Source organism: Thermobia domestica, chromosome 11, assembly GCF_964235325.1.
Source record: "Thermobia domestica chromosome 11, izTheDome1.hap1.1, whole genome shotgun sequence".
Taxonomy (NCBI): domain Eukaryota; kingdom Metazoa; phylum Arthropoda; class Insecta; order Zygentoma; family Lepismatidae; genus Thermobia; species Thermobia domestica.
The window spans coordinates 133,432,630-133,454,159 of record NC_137464.1 but is presented as its reverse complement, the minus strand read 5'-3'; the positions used below and the strand labels follow the sequence as shown (position 1 = coordinate 133,454,159).

The 21,530-nt window shown below is 36.9% G+C and overlaps 1 protein-coding gene across 1 annotated transcript in view; it reads right to left on the bottom strand.

Annotated features, from left to right (window-relative positions):
- LOC145664455 (aconitate hydratase, mitochondrial-like) overlaps nt 1-21,530 on the bottom strand; it is a 417,790-nt gene that overhangs the window by 70,516 nt on the left and 325,744 nt on the right. Inside the window, exon 10 of the mRNA XM_081731145.1 lies at nt 6,686-6,944. Within this exon, the coding sequence (XP_081587271.1) occupies nt 6,686-6,944 (259 nt within the window). The remainder of the gene's footprint in view (nt 1-6,685; nt 6,945-21,530) is intronic.

The window sequence follows — 21,530 nt, the reverse complement described above, 5'->3', positions numbered from 1 at the left end:
TAACTTGTATAAATAATTGTGTATTATTCTATTCTAGTTCTAATGCAAGATTTTTATTACCCTGGACTTGTGAAGTTCAAAAATAGAGGGTAGATTACAAAGAATGATAATATTTGTATATTTCATAATTTTTCCAGTATGGATCAAAATTCCAGTATATTTTCAGTATTTCCAGTATCAAAATTAAATTCCAGTATTTCAGTATCAGTAAACCTCTGTTTTATTTGATGCCAATGATATATGTACTTTTCTATTACTGTCTACTATTCCTTGCTTAACCAACTTTTTTTTTTTTAAATTAAGCTTTATATATACACAGGGTGCAAATTACCGGTAGGGATGAGGGGGATTTCCCCCTCAATCACATTTTATTCCCCCCAATTAACTGAAGTATCCCTACCGGGAATGCTCGCTTCCCCCCCCCCCCCCCCAACTGTGCTTGGTATAACACCAAATTTCACTGATTTTTTTACATTTCTTGTAAGTTTAATCTGCTACCTGTATTTAGAAATGAGCGATGTAAACTATTCAGTTTTGGTCATTTCTAATTTCCCCACTATTTTCACCGTTGTTTAGTTGGACTTTATTACTATGACTACAGTTGTTGCAACCGTATCCTCGTACCCTTCAGTTTTAGTCATTCGTGAATTTGAATGTACTAATTGCGCATAACGAAAGTCACATATGGTTGCTCTTAGCGGTTGACCAAGAACAAGTAAACAAATAGCTTCTTCCACCATACTTGACGAAGGTCGGACCATAGGTGTCCAAACTCGCGAGCCCGACGCTCGTGAGCTCGGCACTCACGCTCAACCGGGCTCGGGCTCAATAACTGAGCGCGAGCCCGAGTGAGCCCGAGCCCACTTGAGATTTGTGAGCGCGAGCCCCAGTGAGCGCGAACCCAATCGAGAGAAGTGAGTGCGAGCCCGAGTGAGCGCGAGCTCAGTTAACAGAAGTGATCGCGAGCCCAGTTCAGAGAAGTGATCGCGAGCCCGAGTGAGCGAAAGCCCAGTTGGGAGAAGTGATCACGAGCGCGAGTGAGTGCGAGCCCAGTTGGGAGAAGTGATCGCGAGCCCGAGTGAGTGCGAGCCCAGTCGAGAGAGATGAGCGCGAGCCCGAGTGAGTGCGAGCCCAGTCGAGAGAGATGAGCGCGAGCCCAGATAAGATTAGTGAATGCGAGCACGTGTGAGCGCGAGCCCAGTTGGGAGAAGTGATCGCGAGTCCAGTTGAAACTGGTGAGCGCGAGCGCGAGTGAGTGCGAGCCCAGTCCAGAGAGATGAGCGCGAGCCCGCGCTCACTTCACACTCACGTGGACTAATTTGCTTTAGAGTCAAAAAATAGGAAATTCATTCCATGTGCAGAATTGTAAAGGAAGTATTAAACAACTTTACAAAATGAAAAATCACATTCTTGAGGTCTGAGCTGTCATTTTATTGTCCAGAGGACTTCAAACACCTTTCGATAGAGAACCGACTTTTTCATGGCTATTATGAGAGGATGGTATTTGAGGCAGGTATTTGTTTTTGTTGTTTTAGTAACAACTTACATGACCCAAGCTTTTTTTTTTTTTTGTGTGTGCGTGTGTGCGAGATCATAGAATAAGGAAACTACTTGACCTTGCGAAGTAGGAAATTTATTTACTAACAACTAATGAAGCTGTGCGTTCATAGAAAAGTCGAGCGAAATAATTATGTATTATTTAATTATAGCTTCTTTAAATCCCAATAAACAAGAGTAGCTCTTAAGAATGTAATTTTAATATATATAAATAAAAACTAAAACAATATTATTACATTGAATATTTTTAAAGCAAGGAACCCTTAAATAGGCCAGAAGAAGAAATTAGTAAAATTGAATGAGTAAAATCTTGTCTATTTAAAAGAAAAATACTTCCTCATATAAGTCAATGGGCTATTAAAAAAAAAGAAAGATAGCAATTAAACATCCAAAAAAAAAAAAAAAAAAAAAAACACACACACACACCTACTTTCATTAAAGTATTTTTTCGAAAGCTACCCTGAAACGATGGCGTGTCGTTTGTTGCAACCAGAGTTAAAAGTGAAGGAAAACACGGGGGACATCATCTCCCACTTCCAAAAATATCTATGGCGTCCCTCCACTTCCTAAAAAATATTATAGTGGACAAAGATAGGCACAAGGGATGACATGACGTCATGCGTTCCCCAACCTTTTCAGATCAATGTTTACCCCTGGTTACAACTCGATTTTGATGTTGTTTGACTTTTATTAAAAAACAGACTCCAAATAGAACTGAACCCGCTTGATATAGACCGAGCTCACAGAATGGGTAAGGGCAGAAAATAGACCGATCATTGTTAAATTTGCATACTACAAAAGGAAAGAGGCCATACTGAAAAATGCATATCGTGCCAAGGGGACACCTGTGCGTATAAGTCAGGATTTTTCCTATAGTATTAGAGCCATTAGAAGATAACTCAATGAATACCGGGTTCAAGCCAAGGCACGCGGACAAAGGGTGCGAATGCAATTCGGTAAGTTGTATATTGATGGGAAATCTTATACTATCGAGGACCTACGAAACACAGATGACAAAAACCTAAGTGATACAGTTGGTGTGTGTTCAGCGAGTGTGAACAATGGAGACGCTTCAAAAAATTCAGCAGTTGCAGGTGCTTCTTGTAGTGTGTGGTCACCTGCAGAGCCTGTGGGGGTGAGTGATGAAGAGTTTCCAGCTTTGAGACAAACAATGAATGCAGCTCGAAGGGGCAGAGGTCAACCACGCCCTGGAGGAAGAAGCATCCCTTGACAAACAAGGGAGAATGACTTTCAACAAGGTAAGACTTCTCAAAGTGAGTGCAGTAATGTGTTATGTAATAATGACAGCAAGTGTGTTGTAGATAACGCAAAAAATGATAATTTTCTAATGTATTATATGAATGCGAGATCACTTAGGAACAAAGCATGTGAGTTTTCCAGCAACATTTCATTGAACAATTACGATATCGTAGTAATAACAGAGACCTGGTTGTCTTGTGATTATTTTGATTCAGAGTATTTCGATAACAGATACCTAGTGTATCGTAAAGATAGGGACTATAATACAAATGGTAAAGCAAGGGAGGGGGGGGGGGGTTGCTAGCAGTACAGAACCTGGAAGTGAGTCAAGTGACTGTTACTGACCAGAACCCAAAAGGCATTCTAGTGAAAACTATGGTTAATTACAAACCGCTTTATATCTGTGTTGTGTATTTTGAACCAAACTCTCATCTATCATTATACGAATATTTTTTTTTCATTTTATCGAAAGTAATTGTACGATAGGTAGCACTATTCTCCTTGTAGGTGATATGAATTTGCCTGAAATAACTGGAACAAACTTTGATTTTCTACAATCAGCGAGTAAATCCCAAAGTCTCTATCATTTTATGTTATATCATGACATGGAATCACTCAATAATGTTACGAATAGCTTAGGGAGAACATTAGATTTAGTAATAAGTAATCTTTCCAATGTAACAGTAATAAGAGAACCACACCCATTAATTAAAGAAGATAATTACCACTCATCTATTTGTATAAGCTTTCCGCATGTTAAATCATCTAGAATAAAAAACAAAAGAAACATATTTGGTTTCAATTTTAAGAAAGGAAATTATGATAATCTCTATAATGAGTTAGCGAGAATAGATTGGCAATATCTAAACGAATATACGAATCCAAATAAAGCAGTAGAAGAATTCTATGAAGTAATTTATGACATATTTGAGAAGTGCATTCCATGAAAAGGCCAACGCAAAAAAGGTACCCTTGCTGGTTTAGTAACAGTATAATACAAGAAATAAAACTTAAATGGGAACATCGCATAAAATGGCTTAAGAGGAGGGGAACGACTAATCACCAATATCATTATAACGAGTACTGCAGACTACGTAGAGAAGTGAAGCGTGAAATAGCAATAGCACATAATGATTTTATCTTTAATGCTGAAAATAATATAACCGAAGACCCACAACACTTCTGGACCTACATTAAAAGTAAATCCCGACATCTTTCTTCTGATTGGTGATGGACAAAAGCTCACCGATAGCAAACATAAGCTTCCTTGAAGGACTTGTAATAAAATTCACCGAATATTGAAATTCAGGTGTTAGTTACTTCCTAAGCAGAAAATGGAGCTACTATCTTATATGACTTATCTAGCAGGTATAAAAAAAAATAATAAGGACGTTGCGGAGTTGCGTTGTATTAAACGTGGGCAGACCTTGAGGAACTTGTAATAAAATGCCCTGAATATTAAAATCTAGCTTTTGACTACAATTACAAACAGGCCAAATAACTCGGTAGAAAGTAGAGTTACTAATGTCGTATAGCAGTTATCAGATATCAGAATAAAATAGGGATGTTGCAAGTTTAATGTGTGAAGCATGGGCGACAGTAAGCCTACTTTTGGCCCTGGAAATTTTCGAACCAAATTTTTCTTATAAGCCTGACAATTCATCAACTGCATTAAAATAATTTCATGATAAGGCATGAGTACTTACATAATAGAATTTTCTTGCTAACAGGACTGGTGATTTTTTTATTTTTTTATTTTACGAAATCATCATACTCAGATAGGCTTTGCTTCTTAATGCTGCCGTCGTGTTTGCAGACAAACACTCAAACAAGTTTCTTTCGTATTTACTAACACTAAGCTTATTTTTTTTCATAAGTTGTTTTGATCTTAGTAAATAAGAAAGAGTTTCATTTAATGAGTATTGGTCTGCAAGTGTGATAACTGCCTTAAGACTTGAAGTCTGCAACACTCTTAATATTTTATTCTGATGTCTGATAACTCCTATATGACGTTAGTCATATAGCCTATTTTCTATTTAGTCAAACCCCAGATTTAAATATCTGGAGCATTTTATTTCAAGTTCCTCAAAATCCGCCCACGTTTAATACATTAAACCCTGCAACATCTTTATTTTATTTTTATATCTGACAACTGATATATAGCATTAATAGCTCTATTTTCTACTGAATTAGGCCTACTGTTAGTCAAAGTCTAGATTTTATTACCTCTTTATACCCATCATATACCCGCGAGCCCAATTGAGGCAAGTGAGCGTGAGCCCGGGTGAGCGCAAGCCTATTGGAGAGAAGTGAGTGCGAGCCCAGTCGAGAGACCTGAGCGCGAGCCCGAGTGAGTGCGAGCTCAGTCGAGGGAAGTGAGCGCGAGCCCGAGTGAGTGCGAGCTCAGTCGAGGGAAGTGAGCGCGAGCCCGAGTGAGTGCGAGCTCAGTTGAGAGAAGTGAGCGCGAGCCCGAGTGAGTGCGAGCTCAGTTGAGAGAAGTGAGCGCGAGCGCGAGTGAGTGCGAGCCCAGTCCAGAGAGATGAGCGCGAGCGCGAGTGAGCGCGAGCCCAGCTGAGACAGGTGAGCGCGAGCGCGAGTGAGTGCGAGCCCAGTGCAGAGAGATGAGCGCGAGCCCAGCTGAGACAGGTGAGCGCGAGCCCGAGTGAGTGCGAGCCCAGCTGAGACAGGTGAGCGCGAGCGCAAGTGAGTGCGAGCCCAGTCCAGAGAGATGAGCGCGAGCCCGAGTGAGTGCGAGCTCAGCTGAGAGAAGTGAGCGCGAGCCCAGCTGAGACAGGTGAGCGCGAGCCCGAGCGAGCCCAGTGGAAAATGGCCACCTTTGGGTCGGACATGTCATTCATCCTCTGCATTTTTTATCGATTATCATCTTTTTTTAATTTTTGTTATATTTCATTTTCCGGCGTATTCTTTGTTAGCGCACGGTCCTCATTCCCTAGTGGTTTGCGTCAAGTTGCATTTAATTTTGGAAATGGTATGGTAATTATAATGGCTATCCGCAATTTTTGAGTTGTGTTGTGATACATAAATTTTACGGACACCGATAGGGAATGCGCCCAAATACCACATTAATTTCACCACATCTTCAACAAAAACACTGCAGAGGGCATTGCCGTAGAATTTATCAGGCACAGAACAGAGGAATTATATTTACTGGAATAAATAATCATTTTATTCATTAACAGAACCGTGTTGATGCTAGTTACTCTTATTTCGATTAATTCATTAAGATTTAGGCAAGCTACTGCGATTAGAACTTGCGGTTGAAAATCCTGCATTAATTTTACAATTTAATAGTAAGTCGTCAGTTTACCTCGACTGGCAATTTAAATAGTATTACATAGTTCTGTGATCACTCAGAAAAAAGAATCTTCATGCACACCATAATCCTGCATCGGATAACTTGTGCCAAAAATTGGTACCTTACATTTTTTCTAAACCTAATTTATATATATACAGAAAATGAAGTGCTATCTTTTTATCTGCAGACAGTATACAGAAGATCTGACCAAACACGAATTAATATTAATCGATAGCAATATAAACTGGGTAAAATAATAATTGTGTAACGGGATGCTATTTGTGAACTTTGACAAATATTAGAGGATTGTAAGAAAAGTTCTAAATCAATGCTAATATTAGCGATGTTGTCATAATAGCCCTGCTGAAGTAAACAGAGCTTTTCTTTAACTTAGAGTGGAAGTGAAGTATGAACTTCTCTCCCTTATGTTCGACCCATTCCAAGCCTATGCAATGAATCCTAACACTAGAAATGTTTATAATTCTAGTTTTCTTAACATCTATGACAACACCAGATCCACAATATTTCTAGTGAATAAATATCGATACTTACCATCTGATCCTTTTAGTTTATCAGATCTAGGATCAAAGTTGAGTGTGCCAGCAAGAGACAACGCAGTAACTAATTCTGGAGAAGTAACAAATGCATGTGTTGCCGGATTGGCATCATTACGTCCAGTAAAGTTTCTATTATATGATGTCACAATTGTGTTCTTCTCTCCTTTTTTAACGTCTTTCCGATCCCACTGGCCAATGCAGGGTCCACATGCATTGGCCAACACAGTTCCTCCGAATTCTCTGAAGAGCTGGGCCTAGAAAAGCCAAATGACAAATGTTATCCAAACTAAATATACTTAACATCTTTCACTAAAAGTCTAAAATTTTTAAAACTAAAGAAACTGTGTAACTGTAAACGTTCATATATAGCTATGAAAAATTATTTAAAACAAGAAACTCGACTTTCGGTAGGAGTTAGGTACTTCAGATTCCACTTCAAGCTGTAGGTCCAAGTCTCAAACAGCCTCAGTACTGAAAGGGACGTTGAACCCTAACCAAGGCAATAAAAAATGGAGATGTTAGTCATGGTTGCAGGGTGGAAATAGTTATAAGAAGGGAGAGAAGTTAAATGTGCGCACACAACACAGTCCGCTTTCTTGATATCTGTAATTGTGGAATTACTGAAAGGTTTTCCAAATAGAAACGAAGTCTTCTTATGTAAGTTCCATGACTAGAATTAAAAAACTGCTGAAATCATTTCTCCAAAATCTGATACAGAAAAATGGGCTACATAAAGTATGATTTCCTCTGGAGTTCCACAACTGCGAACGCACACTAAAAGATTCGGTGTTTTTTGGTGGTGGCGTCCTAATCCCAACATTGTGAGTCAAAACTGTCCGCGTGGAATACACAAGAATTCATGTTTCTTATTTCTTGGTATTATAATTCGTTAACTTTAAGTATTTAAAGGCTAACTTTAATTTGTTAGTGACAAATTCATGGCTCACGTTACTAAACATTACAAATATACTTTAGCCCCTTTCGCTTCCCTGCATTGCTGCTATCTTTTCCAAGTACCATTCCCAAGAAATTTATCACTATCCCCAAGTCCTTATCATTGAAGATCTCAAAGAGCAATTTAATGCAATCTTCATTTTTTCCTTATATGGGATGTAATCAACATATATTAATATCCAACAGTCCTTGGAGTAGAAGCAAAAGTCGTATTCTCATTTCCTTTTTTGGGGGGAATTCACGCATTGCTTCATTCCAGCACTTACGTGAATTGGATAATCCATAAAAAGTTCTCTTCATCTTTAGGATAGCATTATATTTTTTCACTCCCATTGCTTTTGGTGGTTTTATAAACTTCAACTTTTAATCCTCCTTTATTGTTGTTGATATATCCAGTGATCGTATTTCAGCTCTTGATGCAATGCTTTTGTTTTAAACACTCTTGCTGTAGATATCCTTGCCACTGTTAAATACACTACATCCAGTTGATCGTCATTTTTAACCTAAAAACCTCTGGCCATTTATCATCTAACATAGTTTCTTCAGATGTTGGAGCTTTTGACTGTGCAATTAAACAATATGCTAAGTACCGAAATCATCCTCCTTTCCATAATTGAAATCTGTAACACAATCTTCATGTCATTTTGGTCTCTGTCGGTTTTTTATTTCCCTTTCATTTTTCGCTTCTTTTTCTTCTTCATCTTAGTTATCGTTTGTTCTATCATTTTCATTACTATTCTGTCCTTCAGTGATAACATTGTTTTCCGTATGTACTATTATCTCCTCCTGCTACATAAGAGACATTAAATAGTACATTCTTGGTTGTAATATATATATTTTTTTGTTTTCTTCGTCCCGTAATTTGTATCCTACCATAACCATTTTCTTACTCTTCTGGTGTAATTTTTGTCGCAGTTCTTTTCATACGTAATTGTAGCCTCCTTCCAAACACACACTTTTCACGTTAGGTTGTCTGCCTTCCCGAAGTTCACTAGGAGTCTTGTCGTTGCTTAGTGTCGGTGTTCTGTTTATTATGTATGCTGAAGGTAAGATTGGTTCTCCCCACAATTCCTTTCTCATACTGGATTCAGTTAAAAATAGTACATAAGCTTCTATTTATGCGTTCTGCTTTCCCATTTATTTCCGGTTTATACGTCGCTGTCTGTTCAAGAACAATATCTTTGTCATTACAAAATTTTTAAATTCTATTGTGATGTATTCTCCCCAATTATCACTTCTTGGTTTTAAAATGCTGCAACCTACACATTTTGTTGCTTATTACCGTTTAACGTTATGGAATGTGTACTAGCTATATACCATTTTGTTGCTATATACCATTGTCTCTTAAATGACTGCCGTCTCATTTTTTTAAAACACATTGCTCACACGAAGTGATTTCAACCTTATGATTTTTGATATCATTCAAACCATCATAAGATCATTTTGTGCCAAGCTTTTCACATAGTTCATGTACAAATCACTATGCCACAACCTTAGTAAATTACTTGTTTTCCGACACTGAATAGTTTCAATTATTCAGTTCAAAAACTTCAATTTCTGTCGCGTAGAAAAATCGGTACCATTACATTCCATTATTAAATTCCCATTTTTAATTTTGTTAAATACTTCCACACTTCAACATAAAAATACTACTTCCGTTCCATTTCTTTCCATTTTTGATACCGAAAATAAGTATTTTCTCAATTCAGGAACATAAAATCCATATCCATATTTATTAGTACAGTACCTGTCATTAACATTTTACCCCTGTATTTCCTATTCCGATAACTTTCTAACATTATACTGTTTTTAGCAGCTGACAGTTTCTTTGGCCACTTTAAATCAACGTACTCAGTGAAACACCTTTCCTTGTTAATGAAATGGTTCGAACACCCACAATTTATGTGTCATTCTATAACTTTCGTACTGTCTTTACCATGTTATACCTCAGTTCAGTTATCACATAAAAATACAGGTTTTCATTTTATTGTGTCCTTATACTTTTTCAGAGAACTGATCAGCAAAATCATGTTGTCTATAGTTTGTTGATGTACTTGTTTATAGTATGCCTGACCACGCTATGAGTGAAATCTTACTTTATTATTGTTAAATTCCCAGCACTGATATTTTTTATGACGTAGCTTTTTGCAAAAATAGCAAAAAAATGCACTACTCACACTTTTGTTTGCCACAAAATTACCTTTCTTATTCTGGAAGCAAACGAGTCCTCACAAAATCGTACCGTAAATTTTCAATCGTTTCCATTGCTGTAACGTACAGTTTCATATGGTTTCGGTATTGATAAAAGTACATAGTTAACTTTCTATTCTTCAGACAAAACACAGTGTGAATTCTTTAGGTCTGTGAATCTTCTTCCAGTTGCACAAAATGTTCAATCAATATGATCCGTTCATTACACTGCTCTGCATCATAAATGATGCTTTCGAATGAATGGGTGTTCAGAAAAGTTTTTGATGTGCTGAGTTCAACGGTGCAATTCGTTTTTTCCTAGCATGTCAGGAGTTTCCAGGAAATCAAGGATTTGTATTTAATAAAAGTCCCGTTAATATGCTATAGGACGCCAGGGAATGTCTCCAACCGTCTCTATTTCTATTGATAAATTTAAAGTAAAATGTTAATATACCATAGTATGTGGTCTGGCAACACTAATGTGACTGCTCTTTACTTTACAAACAATTAAACCATACGGATGATTGTTATTTTTGTCGAGTGAAAGTGCAAGGTTTCAGTGCCAAGAACAAACGTGATATAGTGTATCCTCATTTGAGATCTGCAATGCGACCAATCAAACATGACGAAATTCTGCCTGTTCCTTCTCGTCCATCAAGCAGTACATCGCCGCGCAAGGAAATGTTAAGTAATACAACAGACATCAGTGGTTCAGATACAGCCATATACCCAGTACAAGTTGACAATACACCACAGTTATTTAGTCAGACGGAACTCAATGACTTGGTACGTGATCCTGTGTTACCAAAGGAACGTACTGAACTCTTAGGTTCCACATTGAAAGACATACATTTATTGTTACCTCAACAAGGAATGTGTCTTTATTTTCAGAAGAAAGGTCTATGATCTACTGTAATGAATATAACAACATACACACAATCTCACCACAATTTAAACAAAAAAAGCCTAGCACAGCTACCAGGGTGTTGTAAAAAAAAAAAAACAGAAAATACAAGGAGTCCAGAGTACGAACGCATTGTGAACGCCATGTTGGACAACTTCAGGAAACTCGGATGTAACATGAGTTTAAAGTTACACTTTCTATTCTCACATCTGGACTATTTTCCATACAATCTTGGCTTTTACAGCGAAGAACAAAACAAAACTTGGTGAATGTTTTCACATAAGTTTAAAGGACATGGAAAGAAGATACCATGGTAGTTGGACTACCAACATCATTGCGGACAACTGTTGGTCCCTGAAAAGAGAAAGTACCCACATGCGAAAAAAAAAAAAAAAAAAAAAAAGCGCGTATACTGTAACTCACGATTTTTCGCATTTATTCCATTCTCCCTACATTTATGAGTAAAATTCAGTTATTAGTATGTGAAGACAATAAAAAGCTATCCATTTAAGGAGATATTTCCAAAAAATATAATAAAATGATAAAAATATAAGCAAAAAACAAAATTATGCTCGGTTTTGTGTATACTGACAATCATGCTTCCGAGGGATTTTCAGTAGCAGAGCACGATTGCGAAGGGAAACTGACAATAGGCAGTGAACGAACTGGCGGAAGGAACTGGAAAGTGGAGTAAAATATTGAATTTATTGGTTTAAACCTAGTGTCTAGATGGTTTACCAAATATAAATTAGCTTCTGTAACTACGATGTCGTACGAAAATATAGAACTAAACAGAAAAACTCCTATCTTAAGGTTCGAAGCGATACGCATCATGGTTATGAGCATTATTTGTTAAGAAAAAGAGAGCAAAAAGAACGTAGTCTCCGTGGTTAGGTGGATAGAGTGACGGACTAGCAGTTATTTTATTATTTTGACACGAGATCGAATCTCATCCCATCCCATCCCATATATATATATATTACAAAACATTGTAGGGAGTGTACGACGTTAATAACAACCGAAACAATATAATAAGGAAATAACTTATTGACAGTATCCTTTAATCGACGTATTTATTCAGTATTAGAATACGTGTACTATTGGAAACAGCCATTGTTTTCAGTTTATGGTCTTGTATGTTACATCTCCCCTGCCCGTTCTTGAACAACAGACAACTCACTTCGGATTTGTGTGTCAGGAACAAAAAAAAAAAAGAACATACACAATCTTGACAGTCTTTTCAGTCTTACCCCTTGTTACATCGAATGTTAGAATAGCTTGTAGTTGTGAAAAAAAGGAAGAAAGGAAAAAGCAGATGTCAAATTATCGTTTGAGTGTGTGTGCTTGTTTTTCTTCTTATTAGAGTACTGACTTTCTTTCTTTCACAAGTGCAAGAAATGTAATCATAAGTCTATGTAAGGAATAAAGAATGCTTTCGTTGAACGAAACTAAATTATACAGATCTATGTATGCGGAACACGAATATTTCCAAAAGAGAGCATGAATATGAACGATAACCATACCATATTTCTACATTATAGTAGCGTGAAAACTGATATTAAAATGATATAACGAACAGGCATAAGCTTTCTTTTTCTAGCATGGCAACACATCAGTAAGTCATTAAATTTTGGAGATTACAAATTATCACCTTACGTGTCGTTGTATTCCTATTCGTTTTCACGTTCGAGCGACGAAAGAAGAAATTGTAGTGATAGTGATAAAAATCGAATTCTAGATTTCATTGAATTCAAGTTTCATGACCCCACATATCGAAAAAGTGATTTTGATGTCTGTCCATCCGCTCGTCTCTCGGTTCGTCACGCTTTTACATGTATTCAAATAGAGGCCATACTGCTCGACGTATCTGGACCGAATTCTAGACATGAAGTTTTTATAACACTTTATCGTTTCGAATTCTATATCCTCCGACACCTAAAATAAGGGTAGTTTACTGAAGGATGTTTAAAGTAATTAAATTGTCTCAAAAACAGCTGTAAAGATTTTGCTTATTTTTTACAAATATATATTTTATTAATAACCCTTCACCGTAGTATGAATCATTGCTCTGAAAAAATACATAAGGTGAAATTTTCTGTATGGGGTGCGTTTTTTTTCGAACAATTTTTTCAATCACATTTCACAAATAAATGTATCATTAATAGCCTAACAATATGACACAACTCGTTCGTCCTGTAAACATTGAGAAGGGGTAGTTTACTCTTCTCCGACGATTTTCCCATTAACGCCTGACGCAACGATTTTCCCATTAACGCCTGACGCAATTTTGTTCATATTTCATAAATAACCTAACGATATGGTATAATTCCACCATCCTAAAAAGCTAGAAGTGGTATATTACTTTTCGGAGCAAGTTTTACCCTACGATTTTGTCGAGAACGACTCAGGCAATTTTGTTCGTATTTCATAAACAGCATAACTCGTTTGTCCTGAAAAGATATACAAGGGATATTTTATTCTTGGGGTGACTTTTTTTGACGATTTTCTTAGAAAGTACTCAGACTCTTTTGCTCATAGTTCACATACAATTATTTCCTTAATAATTCTAATATATGGCATAAGTTATTTCTAACAGAAATATGACCAATCGGTACTTTACTTTTGGACGTAAGTTGCTTCGAACAAAGTTTTCCAGAACACATTATTTTATTCGCATTTCCCAAATAAATGTTTTAGTGATAGCTGCAGCCTAACACGAGTCAGTTTAAGAAATTCGAGCGAGAAAATTTAGTGCGTTTCATCTGTTCCCACTCTTAAATATATTTTTAAATGTTACACCTAATCACAATTTTCCTAACAAAATCGAAACTTCTTTGTAAATGTGCCTTGTTGTGGCCACTTGGTTCAAGTGCATTGGTTCTGGATTTGATTCCCGATGAGAGCTAGTGTACTTTTATCCAACGTTAAGGTATAGGTAATAAGTAGGTGCAAATAGAAAAGTGTTTAACCCTTTCCGGATCCTGGCATTTTGGGCTATTTTTTAGACTTTCAGTCAAGCAGCTACTGCATCGTCACTATTTACCCTAGGATCATGGTTCATACCTCATTCTCTTCAGAATAGATCAGGCATTCAAATAGTATCACTTCCATGCCCATAACATATACCAGGAGAGAGAAAATTGATGTCAAAGGGAAAATTTTGATGGGGAAATTTTTTGTCCAACTTTGGGCCCCCCTGCCCCCCCCCCCCCCTGTGTGAACGTAGAGACCTCCAAAAATCTGATGCATAGTACTTGGTAAACTAAATGTGTGTACCAAATTTCAAGTTTCTATCTTGAATAGTAGGGGCGGGAGAAATTTTATCAGGAATTCCCACCATGCCCAAAACGACCGCAAAACACCATGATCTCAGGGAAAAAATTTCCTGAGACATCCCTAATTACCCTAGGGTCATGTTTCGCTCATCATTCTCTTCAGAACAGAACTGCCTTTCAGACGGTATGACTCACGTGTCTCTATCATGTATGTAAAGGGGGAAAATTCCAAAAAAAGGGATTTTTTGGTCTAAAAATCCCTTTATTTAACTTTTGCCCCTCTGGACCCCCCCCCTGTTTTTACGCAGAAATCGGGAAAAAACTTCTGGTAAATACTACTCGGTGGACTGAATGTTTGTGCAAAATTTCAATCTTCTACGTGAAAAAATAGGCCCGCCAGAAAAAAATTCCCTACTTTGCCCCACTTTTACCCTATACAGAAGTATATTTGGAAAAAATTCACTAAGACGGCCCTAATTACCCTAGAATAATAATTCGACCGTCGTTCTCTTCAGAATGGAACGGCCTTTCAGAGGGTATGACTCACGTGGTCCTATCATGTATGTGAGGCGGGAAAATGACGAAAAACGGGATTTTTGGGGTAAAAATATCCCTTTTTTAACCCTTTTCCCCTCTGGTTGCCCCCCTGTTTTAGCACTGACATCGGAACAAAAAATCTGGTAAATACTACTCGGTGGACTGAATGTTTGTGCAAAATTTCAATCTTCTACGTTCAAAAATAAGCCCGCCAAAAAATATATACACCGACAATGCCCATTTTTCCCTATATAGAAGTATATTTTTTAAAAATTCCCTGAAACATCCCTAATTACCCTAGGATAATAATTCGACCGCCGTTCTCTTCAAAATGGAACGTCCTTTCAGACGGTATGACTCACGTGGTCCTCTCATGTATGTAAGGCGGGAAACTGACGAAAAACGGGATTTTTGGGGTAAAAAATCCTTTTTTTACCCCTTTTCCCCTCTGGTTGCCCCCCTGTTTTAGCACTGACATCGGAACAAAAAATCTGGTAAATACTACTCGGTGGACTGAATGTTTGTGCAAAATTTCAATCTTCTACGTAGAAAAATAAGCCCGCCAAAAAATATTGAACATAGGCTTAGAAAATGAGAAAAGAAATTTTTGACTTATGACGTCATCACCTCCTATGTCTGGACGCAGGACGGTCTGAAACCATATGTAATGTCTTCTACAATGTCTCTGGACTTGAAGAAAAAAAAAAAAACCGGACAAAAAAGCTCAAATAGAAGAGAAATAACGCAATGTACCATGAAAAGTGCATATGGTACAAATTGTATCATAGGATCCCCAAGGGGTTAAACAAGCCTAACCAAGCTAATGAATAATACAAAGAAATAATACAATACTACGAAATTATAGAAGAAACGTTGTTAATATTAGATATTTGCGTGTGAAATGTTCAACCGATGACTGTCAACTCCAAAGGTAAGAAAGTGAAACATAAATACCAGGTTAATCAGTGGTCTCTAGGTAAAGCTATCCTACTAGGAAGTGATTGAGATACCAAAAAATGTTGTAATCGCTGGGAGACGTGTTAGAAAAATACAGTGGGTGAGAGAGTTTAATACTACAACTCATGAATAGTCTGCACCTTCGTTGAGGATTGAAGTGCGTAGGCCTATATAGGTTTGCATTGAAATGAGCATTAATACACAATATCTGTTGAACATTACGGAGGGCTTGCGGAGAGGTTTGCAGTGCATTTCACAGGGTTCGATATTGTAACGATTCTAGCGAACCCTTGAGCCTTCCCCGCTGTACACTATAAGTTAAATTCATGCTTAATTAAAACTCTATTTGTTTAAATTTAACACTGCTAACCGTTATTATCTGTGCACTACGGGCAACAATTCGCCAGTAATTCTTTATTTTTGCCCTTTGTTTTAGCGCCATAAATGTCTTTGTTCATACATTTCTTTGTCTATGGTTTTGCATATACGTAACGTGGACATTAAATTTTGACTTCTACGCCATATGCATCTAATTACAAACACACCTATAGAACGAACACAACAAACTTGATATATATAGTTTGTGTATGGAAAATCATACACGAGACAGCCGTGTGCATACATAGGGCAGTCAACTTCGTAAGAAATTTATAATAATAAAAACATAACAATAATAATAATAAACAGAAAACGAAACAGTTATTTACATAATTTATTTATTTAAGCATGTAAGTGCAATGGACTTAAGTTATTTCTCTCTCTCTCTCTCTTTGAAGGCAACAACCTTTAAAGTGCCAAGACGTAGAAAAGGACTTGTGTCACTCACAACTATAGTGTGGTGTGTGTGTGGCACATCGGGTTCCTTTGTTGTTAGTCCCAGCTTTCTAGACCTGATGCAGTTATTCCCGGTAGAAAAGACAAGAAAATACACCTTTCTAATACTATTAAAGTAGTATTCCCTCAATGTGATACTTGTTTGTTCAACTGTATACAGACAGCTGATCCGTGGAAGAATCGTTGATAATAATAAATAAAATAAACTCGAAAAATATTCTTGTAAAAAATAGGTAAAAGTTTACGTCACACTGTTCATTTTGCTGGGCACGCCAGTGTGCCGTGTTATCCGGTTGTAGCACACTGGAATATGGGGTACGGCTTTCTAATTTTTCCTAACTATTTTAACTGCTTCAATTGAAATGAATTTATAATAATAAGAGAGTGAATTTAGTCTTCTTAACCTTTGATTTAGAAATAAAATCCACTAGAATTGTACATATAAAGAATAATACCCAGAATTTTATAGAGTAGTTTGTTTTATTCGAAATGACATACTTCCTGCAACTGTTTGGGTTGGAATTATTTGAAATCGTATCTTTAAGTTTTACGACCCAAGGTTATACCGGCTAGGCTAAAGGAGACGGTGATGATGATAAATGAATGAAATGGTGGAATGAAGAAAGTGGGAGAAAACGGGAGAACCCCGAGAAAACCCACGCACACGGTGTTTATCCACCACAAAGTTCACTTGGCAGGGGCTGGGATCGAACGCGGGACCCCAAGCAACACAGGTGAACGCTCTACCACTGAGCCACCGCGGCCCCTCCGAGAAAACCCATGCACATGGTGTTTGTCCACCACAAAATTCAATTGGTGTGAGCTAGGGTCAAACCAAGGATCCCATGCACCAAAGGTGAACGCTTTATCACTGAGCCACCGTGGCCCCTCTGAAATTATTTATAGGAGAGAGTGACTACTTTATGAAAACTTGATATCGAACACATTTGTTAAAAATATCAGCTTTTTGTGAAATATTGCTTAATATTCAGGAAAACCTAAGTGAATAAAATAATAATAATAATCTTAAATTAAAAACTCTCTGGACCTAGTGCATTGGCACAATTCCACGAATTAAAAAGAATTTGTTTACTTCTCATGTGAGTGTAGAAGGACTTAATCCCTGTTGCTTTCAATATACGAAGAAAGTGTCCAACTGTCAAATGATATGCTACACAAAATGGCCTATGCAACATAATGTAGTATAGAGTCATCATTTCTAGGTTGTCTAAAGAACACTTTTGTTTTAGCAAGAAAGAAAAAAAAATAGAAAATACTCAGTTTTAACCTAGTAGAAAGTCTGCAGATTTAAGGGAAAATGCACAGAGTTGTTGGATATTAAATGTAGTTCGGATTAATGGAGTAAGACACCGTAAATAGTTTATTGTTTGAAATATACTGGGAGTGACCAAGCTATTACCTATGGAAATATTGAAAGAGACACGATAATGGTGTTAGTTGCAAACTGTTGTAGAATTGAAAAATTTAAACAAATCTCTAAAACTCTGAAATCACAGATTCAATTTCACCGACTGTTAAGTAAAACTGCTAAATCTGACTAAAGCAAATTTTATTTATATATATATATATATATATATATATATATATATATATATATATATATATATATATATATATATATATATATTAATGACCTGTGTTACAGTTCCAGACATATCACTCTCATGTCAAAACTACGATAGAAGTCAATTATGAATAAAGGTGAATTTACAGTTCTGGAATACCAACAAATGATTTTGCTAGATGTAAATTTTGGGAAAACTTTTTTATAAGGCTTTAGATTTATTTATTGGTTTGTTTGTTTATTAGCTTCCCCATGCCGTAAACGTCGCCAACACCTAGTGGCTCATCTGCCGGTAAATGGCGATCGTCGATATAGCGACGCGTCGAAGGATTGCCACTAGTGGCAGGGATTCGTCGAGTCGAAGGAGATATCTAGAATCGGGGGTATTGAAGTTACCACCGTGTAACAGCGAGGACTTCATTTTTAACCGCGCTCCTTTAATTTGCGCAGAGAATCGCAAAGGGTCCAACACGAACTATCGCCAGTCATGTGCATGCGGTTATTATTTTATATTATTTTTCCCTGCCGAATTGTTATTATAAGGACAATACTTGAGCACCAGGGGTCAAGAGTAACTCCTGCCCTTACATCATGAAGTGAAAAATCTTGAGACGAGTGCGTATAATTGTATGAATTTAGATGGTAACTGTCGCCGATCGCTAGCAAGTGAATATGGTAGAACTATGAAAAAAGTAAATAGACACTTACCATTATCTTATAAAATTACATGGCGAGTGCATTTGATCTGATTCCAAACAGTTATCGTCAAATATACGCGGTTAAAGGAGCACTCTGATTAGAAATATTAAAAAGACTTTAACGATTTATCACTCTACAAGCTGTCTTCATAATCGCCTCTGTGGCGAATTCGGAAGAATATGCAACTAGTAACCATGGTGGAAAGACTACGAGGTGGTTGCACGCGCATGTCGCCTCGAGCGCTGTCGTGGCTGTGACGTCATTTGGTTTGCAAGAGACAACGGGAAAAGGCAATGACAAGTGAAAATTCTTTGTTACTTTTTTCTTTTAAATGATATCGAGAATGCGTAACTGTGCAGTGTATGGCTGTAGTAATTATTACAGATAAACTAAGGGAATTAATATAAAATACTTTAGATTTTTCAAAAAGAGGGGAATGTCTCCAGAAATGGATTTTAGCTTGCAGGCAACAGGGCAAAATAAACCTAAAATATGGTAAGTTTTACATAAAAGTAATAAATAAATGCGATGTTAAATGAAATGATAAAAAAGCGATTTCATTATGTAGTTTCTTTTTAGTATTAATAATATGTAATAATAGTATATAGGGCTACAGTAACTTGTGTTGATTTTGCATACAAAAATCCAATAGTACGATTCAAAAAGACGAACTTTGAGGCAAGACCCGGATTCGAAATCATGAGGGAGGGGAACCGACAGAGGTTATCATTTCTATCATCATTTCCTTCTACATAAGATATTCATACAAAATTTTCCCCACAGAGGCAGTCATGTAACTCGAGAAGGGAGGCACGATGATCTAGGAGCAGGGGGCGGATCCGGGGGGAGGGCGATCGGGGCAATTGCGCCCCCAGAAGAGGAAACTTTCTTATTTTATATATATAAATAAAACCCATCCCAAAGTTTGGAGCTTTTAAAAGTAACAGTATAACAACCCACCGCCCCCCAGAAGTCGGTCCTGCATCCGCCCCTGTCTAGGAGGCTTACCTCCCTCGAGTTACGCAAATGGAGAGCAAGAACGCGTTAAAGTAGTTCAGGTCCTATTTCATTGTGGAGGTCTGCATTCCCTGTAGCCTCGGTGCTAAAACGGGACGTTGCACTTCAAATTAACTAACGTATGAAAGGTTCGTAATAACTATAAACGGTTACAAAGATATATAACAATGTATTAGATCAAGAGAATAAAGTATCCACTTACCATGTCAGGGCGACATTGTCGGGTCATTTTTACACTCAGATTTTGAACTTTTTGTTCATTTTAATCATAACTTTGGATAATTACATATACATATTTAGGGGCCCCCTCCAGAATTACAAAATGAAGAATGACTGCAGTAAATTTAAAAATATGGTAGATTCTCAACCAATCAAGGAAGCACGGTGGCTCAGTGGCAGAAGGCTCACCTCTGGTGCAAGGGATACTGACCCGCTTCTCGATCAAGTGAGTTTGTGGTGGACAACATCGTGTCCGTGAGTTTCTCGGGGTACTCCCGCATTCTCATTCCACCAAATTCCACATAATAATTCACTTGCATTTATCTTTTGTCTTCTTTAGTCCACGGGACAGAAAAGAGAAAACTTATCAAGAAAATTAAGAAAATTATATAATTTTATGGTTTATATGTTTTCTAGTGTAGCTCTAACACCCCTACATCATTTTCATCTACGCCTAGTACTTTGCTTGAAATAGTCAAGTTGCGATTTCCTTGTTTAACGTGCTTTGTAAATAAATATTTATTTCTATATATTTTTAGAACACAATAGTATATGTTTATTTCGTACAAATGTTTAATAATACAGTTTGTTATGGCGTAAATTTTGACACTAATATTCAGAGAATTGTCAGTTTCACAAAATCTTTTGTTAAACAAATTCTATAAATAAGCGATCAGCGACTTCAAATAAGATGATTTTTTTATAAATCAAAAATAAAAGCGATGTTTAAAATGTAAATACGTGCGTCCCTGCTCAAAGTTTTTAACCTACCCTGAGATTCTGACGAGACTTACGTAGGACCAACCTCTTAATAAAATAATAATAATAATAAAAAAAAACTGTCCAACCATAACGAAAATATACGTGCATTTCTGTTTACGAAAACCATGAATTCTCCCTTGAGATACTCTCAAAATTTATATGGGGTCATCAGTAAAGAATTCTCTCTCAAGCAAAATAATAATAGTAGTAAATCAAAACCGATCAATGTGTTGCGAAAATATACTTGAGCATACTTCAAATATATAATAATGAAATGCATTAACGACACACTGTGTTATAGATTATTCAGGCCTATACATACTTGAGTGTATTACTTCAGATGTTTAAAAAAGAAAAGAAAGAAAGAAAGAAAAGAAAAGAAAGGAAAAGAAGAAAATGTAGTGAGTAATATTGGCTTGTTCAAGCTTCAAAGTTGTTTAATATGAACTGATATTGCTGTTTCTTTTGCTATTGTAAATATCATCCTTTGAATTCACTTAGCTTAAGCATTGATTACGTTACGTTTATATAATTATTGTTTGTACTAAAATGTTTACTTCGTTGAAGATCACTATAAATAGAAGAGAAGTTTGCATGTAAGTTACCAGCGAGCAAGCGCTTGTTAGAAGTTCATCTGACTCGCGCTGGCCACGTCTGCGACCAAAATGACGTCATGCGCCAGAGCGACAAGAATGTAGCACTGCATTGCATCCACCTTGTAGTCTTTCCACCATGCTAGTAACCCTAAGGTTGGTAGTTCGCGCCCAGCTCAGGGCACTTTTTTTACTTTTTAAAAATGTTTTTAGACTCACCTTAATGCAAACAAATTACGCATATAGGCGATTTAACGTATTTTAGGGGAATAATTTTGTGGTTCGCTGGCGTTCCGTCGCTTCTCTGAGGCTGG